Below are 16877 nucleotides of genomic sequence, written 5' to 3'. Positions count from 1 at the left end.
GAGCCACATCCTTGGGGACTTGTTTTGTAACATTAGTGTTGAGGACGTCCTGTTGGCTGCTGTCCAGCTCTTGCTTGGCACTGTCCAGGCTTCGAGGCCACCTCTGCACCTCCATGGCACCTGCCTCTCCCCAAGAACCCCCGGCCACAAACCTTGGCACCTTGTCCCTTCACTGTCCTGTTGTGCAGAGACCTGTGGCCAGCACTATGCCACTCAGCCATCTGTGTTGACCCGATCCCACACAAGGGCAGCCGAGCTTCTGCAAGGACCATCACTTTCCTGCACATGGGTGTTCGTCTTGAGCAGACTCTCCCAGCACCACAGAAATCATTTGTGTGGCTCCAAAAATCCATCAGCTGTGATTCTGCAGTCTGCAGGTTGATGGGCTTGGGGGCACCTTGTTGGGCAGCTTCATTGCCTCAACACAGGTGCTGGCTGTCACTGGGCGGGAGAGGCCCTGCACCTGCAGCCCGTTGGCCAGGACGCTGCTCTGCAGCCAGTGGCTGGGCGAGGACAGGGCAGCCCTTGCTTTTCAGATGCCCTGCTCTGGCTTCTGCTGTCATCCTTGGTTCTGCTCCTGAGAATCCCCTGTCCCTGGGAACTCCATGGTAACGGTGAGCACATGAAAACTGCTGAAAACCGCTTGGTTTCTAAATTAGAGAGTGTGCGTGAGTGTGTCTGTCTGTCTTCCATACCATCCACTATCTGTCAGTCTAGATATCGATCCATCCATCCATGTCTATATCCACCTGCTCTGTCTTCCACAGCCACCGACCCATGTGAAGCCCTCAGTCTCTGGTTGAATGTAGGCCTGCACCTGTCTCTGATCTCGGTCTCCTGTATCTGCATCTGTTCACTTTATCACTCCTGTCATCCTGCCATCTCTCTCCATGCATCTCTGTTTCCCTCTACAGTACTCCCCTCTCATCCACAGTAGGACCTCTGCTCCCTCCTCTTCTTCTTTGCTTCCTGGCTGATGACCTCAAGGGTTTTTCTCCACTGTGATGTGCTGCTTCACCACTGGCTAATCCATCATGGCCTGGATTCTCTAACACGTGAGCCAAATACATTTTATCTCTGCATAAAGTTAATTATCCCAGGTATTTTGTTGTAGTAACTGTCCATCTTTTGGAATGTCAATCTACTTTTCACTATGGCTGAGAGCCAGCAATCGCCACATGCGGGGTGAAAACCCCACAGACTGCTGTGGGGAGCAACTCCCCTCTGCCTCTCCGCGGTTTTGTTCAAGAACTGCCATTGATGCACTGTCCAATGGGCGGAGCTGCATGCATCGGGGAAGGCAATTGGCCAGGGTGTGGGGTCCTGTGATGAAGCAGAACTAAGGCGTCCTAGTATAAACGCACACAAGTGAGGGCTGTGCACACGACCTCAACAGGGTTGAGAGCGCACAGGTTCCCAGGGAACTGTTCCCAAGCCCGCCTTGCATGGGGGGGGGGGCAGCTACCCGGGGGAGGCGGAACCCTGAGCGGCGGAATTCCCTGAGGCAGAAGACACTTCAGTCGGATTCGCACTTTTATTGGTACGTCTGTGCGTTGCGTGGCCCAGCGAGCGACTCCACACACGCGCTTCTGCAGGGCTGGCACTCAGCGCACCTGGGCCAGGTTGTGCCTCTTGTACAGCAGCGCACGCCGCTTCTCGCGCTCGCGCACGAAGGCGTGCAGCCGTGCGGTGGGGAAGGTCACTGGCGCTGGCCAGGAGGCGGCGGGTCCCTCCTCGGTCAACCAGGGACACTGCAGGCAGCTGGAGGCGCATGGCCGGCCCCTGGGGAGGAGGGAGGGTCGGTGAGCGGGCCTAGAGCAGCCCGAGAGCGGCGGGACGGGGTGGGGCTGGGCGCTCGGTACCAGGGTTGGGCGCTCGGTACCAGGGTTGGGCGCACAGTGCACTGCGCAGGAAGGCCACAGCTCCACCTGACAGCCCCGCGTAGCAGCGGCTCAGCCTAATGAGTCCCTTGCGCAGGCCCTTCTGCAGGTCGCGTGTCCCCTCGCTGCTCACGGGGTATTAGGCGCTCAGCCTGAGAGGACAGGAAGCGCAGGGAGCTCTCCATTACCCTTGATGATTTGGTGCAGGGACTCCAAGGTCACCAGTGAAGGATGATGGGGTGCAGGGACTCTGAGGTCATATTTGGATGGCTCCATGGAGATTCATGGGGGCTCTGAGAGCACCCTCAGACAGATGGAGCCCTGCCCTGCCCATCTAGCACCTCTCTCCCCAGACACATGAAGGGCTCACATGATGAAGGCTGTCACACCAATGGCCCAGATGTCTGTCTGAGGAACAGCCCCGTGGCCTTCCAGGAGCTCCGGAGCTGCAGAGGGGCATGGGTGGGTGGGCACAGAGGGAGGGGCACAGGTGAGAGGTCAGGTAGGTGGGCACCACAGATGGGCACAGGAGGGTGGGCCCAGGTGGGTGGGCTCAGGTGTGAGGCTGGAGGGTTGCAGTGGAGTTGAGGGGAGGGGAGAGTAGAGCAGGTAGGGAGAGGGCTTCCTCCTGCCCCCCCCAACAGGTCAGGCGCCCATGCCTGCCCTCTCACAGTGGCCACACACGCACCCATGGTCTCCAGGTAGTCCTTAAAGTTGTCAGAGGGCAGCACCTTCTCCTGCGTGAGGCTCTGGGCATTGCCCAGGTCCACAACCTTGAGCAGGTTGTACTCGGTGACCATCATGGTTTCAGACCTTAGGTCCAGGTGCAGGATATGCTGGGCGTGCAGGTACTGGGTGGCACTCAGCATCTGCCAGAGGTAGTCCTTCACCTCGGATTCTGAGTAGGAGGTCCTGGGGGCAGAGGTGGCTCAGGACAGGCCCCGAGGGGGCATGTGCACAGGGAAGGAGCAGTGGACTGGGAAAGGCACCCGGTTCTGACACAGCTCGGGGTCAGGCATGCGGAGGAGGGTGGCAGGCCTGGCGTTCCCTCCCAGAACCCTGCGTCATCTGCCTGTCCACCCATCCCTCCACCCAGCCCTCTGCCCCCACCTCTCCGCCAGGCATGGGAGCAGCTCGGGCCCTGAGCACAGCTCCAGGATGAGCACCAGGTGCCGGGGGCTGAGGTAGGCAGCATGCAGCTGGGCCAGGTGTGGGTGGCGTAGCCTCTTGAGCGCCTCGTATTCCCGAAGCACGGCTGCCCTGTATTCAGGCTTGTAGGGAACGATCTTGGCGGCCAGGGCCCGCCCGCTGGCCTTCTCCCTGCACTGTCGGACCACACTGAAGCGGCCCCTGGGAGAGAGACACAGCAGGACCTGAGTGGCCCCCATGCACTCAGAGCAGCAGAGACCAAGCTCAGCAGGGGCAGCAGCCAGACACAAGGAAGAGGCTCTGAGCTGAGCATGGGAATGTGGGGGTGGGAGCACCAAGAGCCAGCAGGGCAGCTTGAGGAACCATCCCACTACCCGCTGTCCCCAGAGGCCCCTGCACCTCCGGATCTGCATCTGGAAGGCGAAGTTCCTGGTGCTGGGGAGAGGCGGGGCTGGCCGCCCCTGGCCACTCTCCTCCTCAGAGGCTGTTAGGGAGGGGCAGGTGACAGGTTCAGGAGGATCCCAACGCAGGCTCTCCCCTCCTCTTCCCTCACTCCTCCTCAGACACCAGACAGTGGCCCTGCCTGAGTGCCCGCTCTGGCCTCTGCTCCCTCAGGTCATTTTGCAGGGGAGAAGGGAACTTGGATTCAGGACACAACAAAGCCCTCATCATAAGTGTGTTTGGGACCGCCATGGCATCACACCATCCTTTCCCAGGCCCACAACAGACACTATTGATCCATCAAACCACTCTTCCACCCAACCCAGACCCAGCACCCAGGAAGTCACTGCCAACTCTTGGGGTGGCACCAGTGGGTGTGGGTGAGTGAAGGGAGCTGAAGGGTGAGGGCCCCAGAATGTGCAGGCTTTGAATGCTGGCTGAGTGCAGGAGTGGCCACCATAGGGTCCGCAGTGGCCACCACAGGGTCCACAGGCAGGAGGGTGCCAGTTCTGATCTGCCAGCCACCCCATCCACTGGCTGCCCAGGAGTGGCTCACCCAGGTGGCGGGGCCCTCCCAGGAGGACCTGCTCCGAGGGGCTGCTGTAGGGGCCCATTCCTGCCTTGCTGATGCATGCTGTCCGGAAAGTATACAAGCCGCCCCTGGACAGCTTGTTGGTGAGGTAGCAGCAGTCGAAGATGTCAGAGGCCAGAGTGGTCCAGGTACCACCTGGTCACAGATGGAGTAAGAGGCAGTTGGGGAGGAAGGAGGAAAGACCTTCCCCAGGACACAGAGCAGGCTGTGGGCAAGGGCCCTCCATGCTGACCCTGGGGGCATGCTGAGCCTCAGGGGCCCCAGGGAGAGAGGGCAAAGGGCCCACACAGTACCTTCTATGCAGCACTGTACGATGTATGTCACAGGGCCATAGGACTCCACGGGCTTCCAGACCAGCAGCACTCTGTCTGTGTAAACCTCCCCGATGTCCGGGCGTGGGGAAGACGAGGGGCGCTCTGCAAGAGGCCACCCATGGTCTGGGTCAGCATCTGACCCCCAGGGCTGATTTCTAGCTGTCCCTGCCTCACCCTCCCTTACTTTCGGCAAACGTTAGGCTCCTAAGCCCACCCTCTCCCAGTGCCATTTGTTTGGGGTGGGTGAGGTCCTAGAAAGCAATGGGAGGAGGGGTGTGCCTCCTTCCCTAGTGGGCAGTCAGATGTCTGCCCAGCCCTCCCCACCAGGATCCCTCCTGGCCAGCCCTTCGCCAGGGTATGTTCAGGCCTCGGTGGAGTGGCCCAGGCTCTGGTCGGGGGGCCTTGCCCTGGTTTCTAAGCTTGGCTGAACGCCCCAGTACAGGGCCTGAGGTCAGTCTGCAAGTTCCAGACTGGGCCAGCAGCCGTCTCAGCTGCCCACACACCCCAGGCACTGCATACTCAGCTCCTGACTGGACTCTGATGAAGACACAAACAGGATGGGGCTCCTCCCTCCTGCACCACTGGAGGGCAAGGTGGCACCCTCCACAGGGAGCTTCGCCTCCTGGCCAGCAGAGGCCTCGGGCCAGCTCCTGGCAGCAGGGTGCACAGCAGGCTGGAACACTGCCACACCGCTCTCCTCCTTCTTGGGCACGCTGCTCCCCCACCCCTGCCTTCCATCTGTCTCCTGTCAGTCTCCTGCCTCCTGCCAAACCCTGAAGATCCTGGACAGTCCAGAAGGCACCCACAGCAGCCACATGCAATGCCCGGCCCATCAGGACTGGACTGCTCGGTAACTCAGATGCACCTGTGGTCACCTCCTGAACCCCAAATTCCACAGCCCCACAGCTGAGGGAGTGGCCCAGTCCAGCTCACGAAACGAGGCTCAGCACCCCCAGCCCAGCCTCCCTGGCCTGGCAGGGACCTCTAGCAGAGCGCACCCACCTGCCTTCTGGAGTACGCCTGTGGTGGTTGCTGTGCCCAGAGGGTTGCTCACACTGCAGGTATACATGCCCAGGTCCTCAGCAGTCACCACCAGGATGGTCAGCAGCTGGAAGTTCTTCAGAGTGGAGGAGATGAGGAGGTGGCCGTTGCTCTCCAGGAGGGCCCCATCTGTGACAGCACAGAGCCGATCTGAGTTTCCCCTAGACAGTGAGGGCCCCTGCTGCCCTGCTTGTATCCCAGCCCCTTACCTTTACTCCAAGTGGCCTGGGCAGCTGGCTGAGCTAACACCTGGCAAGCCAGTGTCACCGACTGACCCAGGACCACGGTCTCATCTGAGAGCTCTCTCAGGAAGGTTGGTGCTGAGGAGGAGGCAGGAAGAGCCTTCAGAGGGAAGTCCAGGCCAGAAAGTGTGGGCAGGACGCAGCACTGCCTCCTCCTGGAAGCCTCCAAGATTGCTCAGCCCCGATGCCCAGCCTGCCTCTGGGCTTAAGCCCCATAGGTGGGTGGGGGCTTGCCCCTCTGGTGTAGGCACCATGGTGGTTGGGAGAGGACCCTGAGCCAGTGGGGCCTGCTCACCTTGGTCCCTGCTCTTCAGACCTGACAGCCGTAAGGAAGCCAGGCCTGCCTTCTTTCTGGGGGGCTCCTCCAGGCCTGCAGGAGGAGGGGGAAGGGTCTCAGTAGGGAGGTCTGTCCTCAGGCAGCACCAGCTACCTCACACTGCCTGTCCTCCCAGCAGGCCCAGGTCTCAGGGACTGGGGTGTGAAGACAAGCTGGACCTGCTTCCCACCTCCCTCAGCAGTGGGCTGTTGGGGGCTCTAAGGCCTACAGTGCAGGAGGGGGTTGCTTGGGGCCGGGGTCAGGCCGGGGTCAGGAGGGTGGGGGTCACAGAGGCTGCTCTGGAGTTGGGACTTCCAGGCAGCTCAGGGGTCAGGGAAGCTGGGGTCAGCTGTGCCTAGGGTCGAGTTGCTGTGAGATCAGGAGAGACCTGGAGTCAGGAGGATCTGGGGCCACAGGACTGGGCTCAGAAGGTCTGAGGTCACTGAGGGTGGGGCCATAAGACTCCTGGGTCAGAGGGTCTACAGTGGGGGAGGCCTGGGATCCTGGCTGCCGTCTCCCCAGGTGCCCTCCCTGCAGCTGTCTCCAGGATGGCCTCACATGCCCAGTAAGGCAGGTTCAGGTCAGCAGAGGTGCCCCCAGGACTCAGGTAGAGCTGTGGATGCAGTTGGGAGGTAGGGGCAACAGCACCAGAGGGGGGGCCCAGCAGGACCCTGAGCACGAAAGGGTGAGTGATCCTAAGGGGCAGGGATGTGCCAGGGGATAGGACGAGGAGGTTACCTTCCGGCCTGCCCTTCAGGATCCGGGAGATGTGAGCCATGGAAGCCTTCACCCTCTGGCGCAGCCCAAGTTCCAGGGGTTCCTCCAGTGGCAGACACTTCCCAGGGAACTGGAATAGGCCACGGGAGGGGGACCACTTGTGGTTTCTGCTGGCCGCAGCCTCCCCTAGCAGTGCCTCCAGGTCCTCTGGCTCCTCTGTGATCTCCAGGCCAGCTCGAAGGCCCAGCTCCCCTGGCCAGGGCCACGCAGCGTCAGGGAACTCTGCCAGCTCCTCCCCAGCCTCAGCCTCAGGAGAGGGCGGCTCTGGCTGCTCCCAGGGCTTGGGGACCCTCCTGAAGATCATGAACTCGAATGGGAGATACTTGATGTCATACAGGTCAGAGAGGTTGAGGTAGGCGGGATCCACCTCTGAAATGTCTAAGGACACAGTGTCGGCAGCCTCTGTATCCCCTGACAGGTCCCGGATCTGCACCAGGGACACCTGCCCATCTTGCTCCCACGAGGTCAGCTCTGGGGAAGCCCTCAGGGTAGCCCCTCTGGTCTCAGGCACTGGCCCCAAGTCGGCCTGGGGTTGAGGGCTTCCCACTGCAGCCTCGTCCTACTCCTCGGAGGACTGGGATACGGCCCAGGCCATCCTGGCCCACAAGGGACCCTGTCCTAGCATGCCCCCTGCATCCCCACCAAAGGCAAAGGTACCGTAGCCCGCCACCCCCGCATAGCCCCCACGGTACCCCAGGGAGAACTTCCGGGTGGTGGCCTGCTCCTGAGGCCTTGGTAAGGGGGGTGTTGGGTCAGGGGAATGCTCAGCCTCCTGAGACAGGCTGCCAGTGTCCAGGGAAGGGCTGGACTCCATGCCTGTGGGGCAGGTTGGTTCCAGGGAGCTGGAGGAGCTGGTCCAAGGCCCCCCAGGTCGAGAGATGCTGCCAGGCTCCTTCTCAGAGCCTGGCAGGGGGCTTGTTTGGGCTGTGCAGGGGGGCTCCAGAAGTATCTCCTTGACAGACCCTGGAGGCAAACAGCCATGAGTTTGTGGTGACAGTGGGCCACAGCCCTTTTGGGGGGCAGAACCCTGCTCAGGGTGACAAGAAGGAGCCTCCTGCCCCAGCCTGGACGACCCCGCTTGCTGAGCAGGCCCTGAGTCTCTAGCAGGTGATGGAGACAGACTGGGCTCTTTCAGGGGCTTCTGGTCTCTCCCACCAGCCTCCCATGTGGAGGCTGTGGGAGGGCACTGTCCTTCACTGCAGGCCTCACTCAAGGGGCTGATGACACTTGGAGGGTCTTGGTCCAGGGAGTGGCTACGGCCGGAGGCCTCACGGGCACTGGCGCTGGGCAGGCGCAGGGCTGTCCCAAAGTAGGGTGTCTTGGTTATCAGCGCGGCCTGCTCCTCCCTGGCGGCCTCCTCCTCCAGCACGCGATGCTCCATCAGCAGCTCACGCAGACCAGGTAGGGCCCTGGCGAAGTACCCACCCTTGAGCAGGTGCCGCCTCTGGGCCGCGTGTTGGCGGCCTCCAGGGGCCAGGGCGCCTCGCTCAGGGCCCTCGCCTGCCTGCTGGTAGAACAGGCTGCTGATGACACTGTGCCGGGGGATGCAGCCGGGGGCTGCCAGGGGCCCTGCGCCTTGCTGTGAGGCTGGTGGGGCCTCCGCCTCCTCCGGCAGGCTGGCCGAGGGCCGCAGGAAGCCCCTTGGGTGCAGCAGCGGGGAATGGGTCACCGGCGAGGATGGCAGCAACTTGGCCCTGGCAAACGGGGCGAGCTCATTGTCGGAGGAGGAGGAGGAGCTGGAGGAGCCGCTGGCTTCTGCGCGCAGGTGCCAGGCCACTGCCAGGGAGGGGCTGTCGGGTGGGCCCCGCAGCAGCTCTGGGATGGAGCGCATCACCAGGATGGACTTGTAGCTCATCAGGGAGCGCTGGGGGCGGCACAGAGCAGTCACTGGGTGGGGCCGCGGCACCGAGCAGGCCTTCTCCCTCCAGTGGGCCAAAGCGGTGGGGACCCAGAGCAGTGGGAACCTCTGCACCAGGGCTCTTGGCTTCTGCCTGGCCACTGGGTATCCCTGTGCGCCTGGCACACTCATGGCTGAGATCCGATGAGGTGCCAGGCCTGGGAGTGTGCTAGGCGGGCTTAGGCTTGCGTTTCTGACCCTGCCCTCACCCCCTTTTCAGGGGACAGCTCACCTGCCAGCGGCTCCTGGCCAGGAGGAACTTGAGCTGCTTGGTGTTTATGAAGTGGGCCTCCTCCGCAGGCATGGATTTCTGGGGTGTGTGGGAGCAGCCACATTGAGGAGGGACCCCAGCGCCCTGATGGGGGCCCCTCCTGGGATGGAGGCCCAGCTGGGCAGGGGCAGGTGGACTTGCCCTCAGCCCTGGGGTCTCATGGGCTCATCCTCTTACTTTGCCCAGACAGGGCAAGGCAAAGGCCAGAGGTCGCAGGGGAGGCCCTGACCCCCTGTGAGGGTCTCAGGATCCCAAGCCTGTCTGAAGGGACAAGTATCCTCTGAACTGGGGCACAGGGGCCTGGGTGCCACCACCATATGTGCTGATGCAGGCAGGCCCTCGTCCACCTTGGGTTGGATGTCCCTCCCTGCAGGCCTGGGGTTTGAGCCAGGCTGGGCCTACTCACCAGGAACCAGGGGTGGGTGAGGCACTGGGAGGCACTGGGCCGGGCCCTGGAGGGAGAGCAGAGCCCAGGTTAGCCAGGCAGTCAGCTGGCCCTGGGCAGGGCTGGCCGCACCCTGGGCAGGCAAGAGAGGCATGCACTCACCCTGGGGCCCTCTGCAGCGTGGCCTTGAGGAAGTCCTTGGCGTCCTCACTGAGGTGGGCAGCCATGGGGCTGCTCCAGGACACCCGCCCCTCCAGCACATTCAGCAGGGTGGCACAGTCACTCTCTCCCGCAAAGGGGGAGGAGCAGGTCAGGCTGGAAACAGGCAGAGCCTGCCCTCAAACAAAGCCCCTGGGGACGAACTCTGGCACCACTCCCACCCAGCAGTATCTGAGGTTCCCCAGATACTGCCTCAGCTTGGAACACCAATCCAGGCAAAGCCTAAGAGGGTGTCTGGGCTCAGACCAGGGTTGGGGTCCCCACTCAGGCTGGGACAGGGATCAAGGAAACGTCAGCCGGCCTGGGGGCCCTGCTTTAACCTGAGGCTCTCATGGCCAGAGGTGGGTACAGGGCTGAACTTACAAAGGAGACCCAGGCTAGCTTGAAGCAGGGATGTATGCCAAGGCTGGGTGCTGGTTCAACCCAGGGTGGGTACTTGGCCTCAGCCTGAGCTAGGGATCCAGGCTCAGCTGGGACAGGAGTCCAGGGAGCCTAGATAGGCACCAGTCTATGTCTGAGGTGGGGACAGGTCTTAGTCTGCAGAGGTCAAGGATCAGTCTGTACCACCAGCATCTTCAGGGCAGCAGTGACCACTACCAGTGGACTCTGGACAAAAATCCCACAGACCCTACAGGGTCAGCTCAGCTCTGCCTAGTGATGACAGGGTGTTTGTGAGGAGCAGTGGGCAGGAGCCTCTTATCAGGGTTGGCTGACCGCCTGTTCCCAAGATAGCTGCCCCTGGGCTCTTGGGTCTCTGGTCTGGGGTGTGGCCAGCAGCACACGTGGCCCTCAGGATTCTGCAGAAGGGTTGGCTTTGAAAAGCAGCTGCCAAAAACAGGCTGTGCTCACCTGAGGTAAGAGATGACCCCCATGGCCCTGCAGAAAGAAAACCACCCACTGTGAGTCACCCCAGGCCTGGCCACAGGCAAGGAGTATGTGGGAGGAGGCATGGGGGATCCCAGGGGTGCAGAAGGAAGCAGAGGTTCAGAGAGGACCCTTTGGCTGGCTGCTGGGCTGCCAGATGACTCCCCAGCATGGTCCCAGGAGGGTCACAGTCCTGACTCAGCCTGACAACTCACCAGATGTCAGAAGCCTCGCTTACGGGGGTCTGCTCAATGATCTCGGGGGACACGAACTCTGGAGAGCCGTACTTGCTGTACTGTGGCTCTGAAGGGGTGATTTTTTGGGCAAAGCCAAAGTCGCAGATTTTAATGTCTTCGCGAGCAGGATGCACCATCAGGATATTGGGGGGCTGTCAGAAAGTATTGGGGAGTCTATGGGGGTTGGGCCACCTGGGGTTTCCAGGCCTCAGGGAGTCATTCAGGGTCCATGAGGCCAACGTGGGGCATGGGGAGCACCAGTCAGACTGTCAGAGCAGAGCCCACGGATGAGCTGCCAATTAGCAGTGCATCCAGTCCCTGCAGGACAGCAAGCCCTGTCAAGGAAACTGGACACGGTAAGCCTGTCCCTTCCTATCCTGTAGGCCCAGGTCTCCCCTCTCCCACCCAGGTTCTGGAGGGGCCCGAGGGACAGTACCTTTATGTCCAGGTGGAGGACCCCGTGGCTGTGCAGATAGTGCAGTCCCTCCACCAGCTGCTGGAGGTAGACCTTGACCTGTGGCAAATGCTGTGCTCAGGGAGGGGCCCTGGCCCTCCACCTTGACTCATCCTGCTTGAGTGCCCCAGTCTAGCACCTGGGACAAGCCCACAGGGTAGGTGGCACCCTGAGCCCTAAGTGCCAAAGCCAGAGAAATCCCCAGGAACAAGCAAGGTGTGCAGGAAGCCAGGCAGTGCAGCTGGGCACAGAGCCCGGGTAGCCACGGGGCCTGGGATCCAGAGAGGCGGGGCCTGGGCCACATTTGGGGCAGCTGTGTCTGGGTGGGGCTGGGACCCGCATGCAGCTCAGGCCAGTGGCAGGCAGGTTCAGGGTCACCTCGGCTTCTGTCACCATGCTCTTCTTGAAGAGGCGATCCAGCAGCTCCTCTGATGAGCACCTGGGGCCTGGTCAAGGAAAGCAGCTGAGGCTGGAACCCACCAGGAGGTGGCCAGGACAGGGTTCCTGCGGTCTCAAGGGTGGGGTACTGGTGCTCAGGTTGAGGGGAGGTGCCATGGGCCCCTGGAACCCCAGACAGCATCCAGCCCAGATGAGGGGGGCTGCCTGGGGACTGAGGCCACAGGGCAGTGGTAGGGTGGGGGCACCTGGCCTGTCTGCACAAATCCCTCCTCAGGGGAGAGACAAGAACACAGGAGCAGATCCAGCCACAAGGCCCTCCACACTGAGACCCCAGTCAGGGACCTATGGGCAGTGGGCAAAGACCTGGAGTAACCTGTGTAGGACACACCTCTCCTGACATCTGAGAGGTCACCCATGGGAGGAGACCCCTGGCCATCTCCACCGAGGACATCTGGACCCTCAGGACCAGCTCAGCCACTGACCCTGCCTGGTGACCCCCATGGACCACCCTCAGAGAGAAAGAACCCCCTGACCAACACCATCACGAGCGGCAGGAACAGGGCTGCTTGTCACACAGCATTGGCCACAGGAAGGTGGGCTGAGGCCCTCACAACCTGCCAGGCCCAGGGAGCATACGCTCCTCCAATCCCCAGCCTGGTGGCCACTGCACCCCTCCTCAAACCCCAAGAGGCCAGGAGAAGAAAGGATACAGTTCCAAAATGAGGATGAGGGTCTTCCGGGTCTCAAACTGGTCCAGCAGCCCAGTGACCAGCGGGTGGCTGAGCGTGGCCAGGATATCTCGCTCCTGGTACGCCTGGGCCCGAGTTCTGCTCCGCAGGGGGATGAACTTGGCAGCACAGAATACCTTATTTCCTTTGTGCTGTACCCTTTTCACAAAGCCAAACACGCCTCTGGGGAGGAGGGAGGGGGATCAGGATGGTGACGCTGTGCCACGGGTCCTGGGCATCCCCGGGGCCAGAAGGGCTGGAGTGTACCTGCCAATCTCCTCCTTGACCTTGTAGAAGGAGTGCAGCTTCCTCCGATGGCTCTGCTCTTCTGAATCTGGCTCACTGTCTCCTGTGGTCAGCACAGAAGATAGTTAGGACGGCAAAGGCACTGCCCTGACCCTCGTCCCCAGTACTGTGGAGCTGGCAGGCTGTTCCCTGGGCCTGGGCCTGTGGCCCATGGGAACCTTGAGCTGGGGTCCCTGTGGGGACTGGGGATGCCATGTGGAGACCGAGTGGCCCTGGGCCTGGGAGGCTCTGCGACTTACCCCCATGGACCAGCAGCTCCGCCTTGCAGAGCACCTGGCCAGCAGCGTTTTGTGCGAGACAGGTGTAGACGCCTGCATCTTGCTGGGCCACATCCTTCAGTAGCAGGCAGTGAGTGGTGCCATCCTTCTTCTGGCTCAGCCGGGCACTGTCCTCCAGTTGGACACCGTCCTGAAACACCAGCAGGCCAGGACGCCATCAGCCCATCCCAGCATCAGGCCCACCTGCCCTTCCCTGGCACCTGCTGTGTGTCGGCCCCCGGTCCAGCCCCATGCCCAGCCATGATGGGCTTGGGGATGGCAGGAGGGGCAGCACAGCTAGGATCGTGTGGTGCAGTTTTCGTACACACATGCACACACAGGTGCCTCCGGCCTCTGAGGGCCCCACCCTGCCTCCCTGGGCCAGCTCTTACCTTGTACCATGTCACAGTGGGCTGTGGGTGCCCCTCAATGACAGCCTCAAACTGTGTCGTACCACCCGCCTGGACCTGCACATCCTCAATGGTCACCTGCATGGTTGGGGGCCCTGGGAAGAGGTGGAAAGGGGGACATGAGGAGGGATTCCCAGGCTGCACAGCCCATACATGTGGTCAGTGAGGCTCTGAGTACACCCCAGGGCAACAGGCAACAGGACCCCCTGGTAACTGGGAAGTTCTTCCTTCCATCCAACCACTGTCTCCCTGCTTTGCCCTCAGCTGGCCCAGCAGTCACGAGAACAGTCAAGCCAAGGCAGGCAGAACATGCTAGGGGGTGGTGGCTCTCTCCAGGACTGGGTCCAGCAGACACCAGATCTGTAGTGCCTGCCTCTCCTGGAGGAGAGCTCCAGCCCCTACCCCATTGTGGCACAAGAGAAGGGGTGGGGAACCTGGGCTGAAGCAGGCGGGGACCTAGCGGGCCCCTCCACCCTCCAAGCAACTGCCCCCAGCCCAGGCACTGCAGGGCCACCCTCACAGCACGCCCTGACCCCTGACCCCCATACTTGAACTTGTAGCACTGGTGTCGATGGGCTGGTACACATAGGTCCTTCGTGTGGTCTCTGTGATTACATGGCTGTGGACATCCCAGAGCATCTGCCCGGCACCTGCCCCTGGCCAGGCAGCACCCTCCACCCTGGAATCACAGAGCTAGGTGAGCTTCTGCTGGCTAGAGGTGACAAGATGGGGTCCTAGGCTTTCCCCACATGCGGGGGGATGAGGTGTGCAGATGGAAGACCCTGGTCCTTGCTGTGGGGGCTTCCTGCACCTCCTGCCCTAAGGTTGGCCTTCTTCCCTGCCTACTGGCTTGGCCTGGGGCAGTCAAGGAGTGCACAGGAGGCCACAGGACCACCCCATTACCTCTGCGTACCACACGGCCAGAGTGGATGGACCTGCCCACCCATGAGCTGTCCTTGGCAGGACTGCCCCCATCTCATGACTCAGTTAACTGGGGGAGGTTACCGGATGGGGACGGTCCGTCCCTGGGCCCCAGAACCAGTCACCGTCTCCTGCTCCAGGACTTCCCGGATGAGAGGCTGTGGCACCTCTGGGGTCTCAGCTGCTGGGAGATGAGGAGCCTCGTGAGACAGAGCTGGGCTGGGGCTCAAGGGACCCTCCTCGGCCCTGCACTGCCCAACTGTCCCCCACATCACCAGGCCAGGGTGTGTGTATGCTCAGCAAGACCACTGCTTGCAGGGACCTGGGGGCCATGGGTGAGACTGTCCCCAAAGCCCAGGTTCAGCCCATGGCTCAGCATGTGCATGCTGGCTGGGGTCCATTCTGCAGGCACCTGCCCCACCAGGGACACCCACTTCAGTGTCCCTGCCCAGCAGCTAGGCTGCCATCCAGGGAACATCCTGACAGCATAGGTCGGTGACCCAGGAAAGTGGCTATATCCCACGCCATGGGTGCCATAGGCTCTGGCAGCTTCCTACGGGCCGGAGAGACTGCAGGTGACGTCACCCAGCACTACAAGTTGTATTGTGGCCATAGCACACAGACAAGGCCCACTCTATCAGTGGCCAGGGACAAAACAGAGGATAGCCTAGCAGACTGGCTAGAAAAGTAGGGCGTAGGGTGACCAGGTGGCCACTTAGAGCAGGCGGTGGTGCCCTTGGGGAGGTTCTCCAGGGCCCTGAGGCTGGCTGCAGGTGAACTGAGGCATTTCAGGCTGGAGCCAGCACAGGGGTGGGCAGGGAGGGGCAATGTGCTGGGCCTCCAAGGACAGGGCTGGATGGAGGCTGAACTTAGGGGAACCCCTCCATCTTTAGGCAGGACACAGGGAATGAGTGGAGGGAAAGGGAGCCCAGGATAGGAAGGGGCTCGGCTTGCTCCCCAAAGCAGCAGCAGGGAAAGTGAACACCAGTGCCAAGGCAGGCCAAGCAACACCAGGGGTTTGCTCCATCACCGCGTTCCTGGACACCAGAACTCTGTGGCCACTCTGATCCAGCAGCCTCCCACAGAGATGCCATCCCTAGCCTTGGCCTTTCCATCCCCTGTGGGCACCAATCTGTCACAGCTGGTGGTGGTGATGGTGACAGACAAGACGAAGCTGCCTTACTCTTGGTCCAAGAGGGACACTGGGTCAGACCTGCACCTAACTGACACCATGCTGAGAACGCCATGTGCCAATTCAGAACCCGAGGACATTCCTTGGCCAGGACAGGGTCAGCACAGGATGTGTCCTTGCAGCCAGTTCCCTGCAGGGCTTACCAGGTGTGCCCGAGGCTTCTGGGGCCTGGGGGCCAGCCTCCTGAAATGCCAGTGGTTCCCTGGGGCCAGGGGTGGGGCTGGCAAAGTCCCTGCAGAAGGGCCTGGAGCCTCAGGGCCCAGCAGTCTCTGCAGCACAGATGGGACTTCCTGGTCGGCTCCAAGGGAGGGCTGGGCAGAGCCCTCCTGGGTAACACCTATGAAGAGGTGGGTCAGCAGCAGATGGTAAGGCCCAGGGTCTGGTGTGGCCTGACCCCAGGTAGGGGCCTCCAGAGACCAGTCCCTGTCAGAGACAGTCCAGTGGGCTGACCCCAGCTGGCCCCTCCCACCTGCTTTACTCACCCGCCTGCTCAGGAGGCTGTGAGGAATGGAGGCTTGGCACAGAGAGAGAAGCCCCAGAACCCACACTGGGGACAGCTACTTCCTCCCCTGGAGCTCAGGCCTGTCCTCACCCAGGGGCCCCATGGAGAACTCCTCCTCCTCCTGGGCCAGGGGACTGGGAACCCACCCTTCACCCTTCATGTGCCCCAAATCCCAGCACACACTTCATCCCAAGGCTGGCTGTCCTGCAAGGCTGACTCTGAACCCCAGCTCTAAACCTGGGGGCAACCTGATACCATGTCAAGGTCCAAGGGATCATGGGGCTGGTGTCCAGGTGGCCAGAGCCATTGGCCCCCCTCCTGGGGACAGACCCACTGCCCTATCCTTACCCAACTCCATCTGCATAGTAACCGTCCACCCTCCACTTACAGCTAGTCCAGGCCATGCTACCCTTCCCTGGCCCTTTCCACCTATCCCTGAAGGACTCCCCAGGCCCCTGCCGGGCATGGCCCCTGCCCTTCCCACCTGCCAACCGTCTGCAGCCTGAGGATGCTGACCACTCCCATCCCCAGAAGGTCCCTTCCCAGAGCCTTCCCCAGCCCTCCTGAGCCCCTGCCCAGGAGGGGCACCCAAAATGGAAAGGCAGCTCCAGGATGCCCTCTGTGGGGTCAGGGAACCCACCCTCCCCTTCCCCATCCAAGAGGTCAGTGGATCCCTGGGAAGCCTCACAGTTGGAGCTCAGCACAGAGTGGTTCCCACCCCTCTGACAGATGCTAGGTTGTCCTGGGTCACCTCAGCTGGGGACAAAGGGGTAAACCTCTAGATGCCGAGAACTTGGGACCACCATATCACACGCCCACACCACATCTGTCCTGACACTAGCCTCAGCTGCCAGGTAGAGGAAAGCCTACACTGCTCCTGGTGGGCCAGAGGGACAATTATGGGTGATTCTGGTCATATCATGTGTCCACAGGACCAGCCCCACAGCCCCTGCCTGGGAACAAGACAGGCCCATGTGCTGCCACAGCCCGTCTGGGCACACAGGAGCCAATACAGGGCACCCATGTGGCTCCCAGCTTGACCTTGGAGTGAAGGAACAAGGGCAGTTGGTCTAGGCCCAACCAG

The 16877-nt window shown here is 61.8% G+C and overlaps 2 protein-coding genes and 1 pseudogene across 3 annotated transcripts in view; 1 reads left to right on the top strand and 2 right to left on the bottom strand.

Moving 5' to 3' along the window:
* LOC308645983 (obscurin-like) overlaps positions 1 to 2006 on the top strand; it is a 438916-nt gene extending 436910 nt beyond the window's left edge. The window contains exon 9 of the mRNA XM_081288440.1: positions 1978 to 2006. The gene's annotated coding sequence lies outside the window, so the exon portion shown is untranslated. The remainder of the gene's footprint in view (positions 1 to 1977) is intronic.
* Positions 1590 to 5209, bottom strand: LOC308646404 (obscurin-like; annotated as a pseudogene). The gene is made up of 9 exons (XR_014024371.1): positions 5149 to 5209; positions 4356 to 4511; positions 4027 to 4197; positions 3429 to 3513; positions 2991 to 3230; positions 2569 to 2792; positions 2251 to 2326; positions 1883 to 2032; positions 1590 to 1782 (listed from the first exon to the last, which is right to left on the bottom strand). The product of XR_014024371.1 is annotated as an obscurin-like (transcript).
* A 95-nt stretch (positions 5210 to 5304) lies between these two features.
* LOC308646355 (obscurin-like) lies at positions 5305 to 16197 on the bottom strand (the record flags this gene model as incomplete). The annotated part of the gene is given in 20 exon segments (XM_081289139.1): positions 5305 to 5546; positions 5627 to 5737; positions 5955 to 6029; positions 6714 to 7311; positions 7315 to 8616; positions 8882 to 8959; positions 9327 to 9372; positions 9468 to 9620; positions 10374 to 10400; positions 10604 to 10776; positions 11061 to 11138; positions 11457 to 11517; positions 12188 to 12388; positions 12473 to 12554; positions 12751 to 12919; positions 13161 to 13273; positions 13727 to 13857; positions 14184 to 14283; positions 15435 to 15523; positions 16142 to 16197. Coding segments are annotated over 20 exon segments (3870 nt in total). The 3' UTR covers positions 5305 to 5319.
* Positions 16198 to 16877: the final 680 nt, after the last annotated feature.

This window comes from Spermophilus citellus, assembly GCF_964194105.1.
Source record: "Spermophilus citellus genome assembly, chromosome: 1".
Lineage (NCBI taxonomy): Eukaryota > Metazoa > Chordata > Mammalia > Rodentia > Sciuridae > Spermophilus > Spermophilus citellus.
The sequence above is the reverse complement of the archived record's forward strand: the minus strand, read 5'-3'. Positions and strand labels throughout refer to the sequence as shown.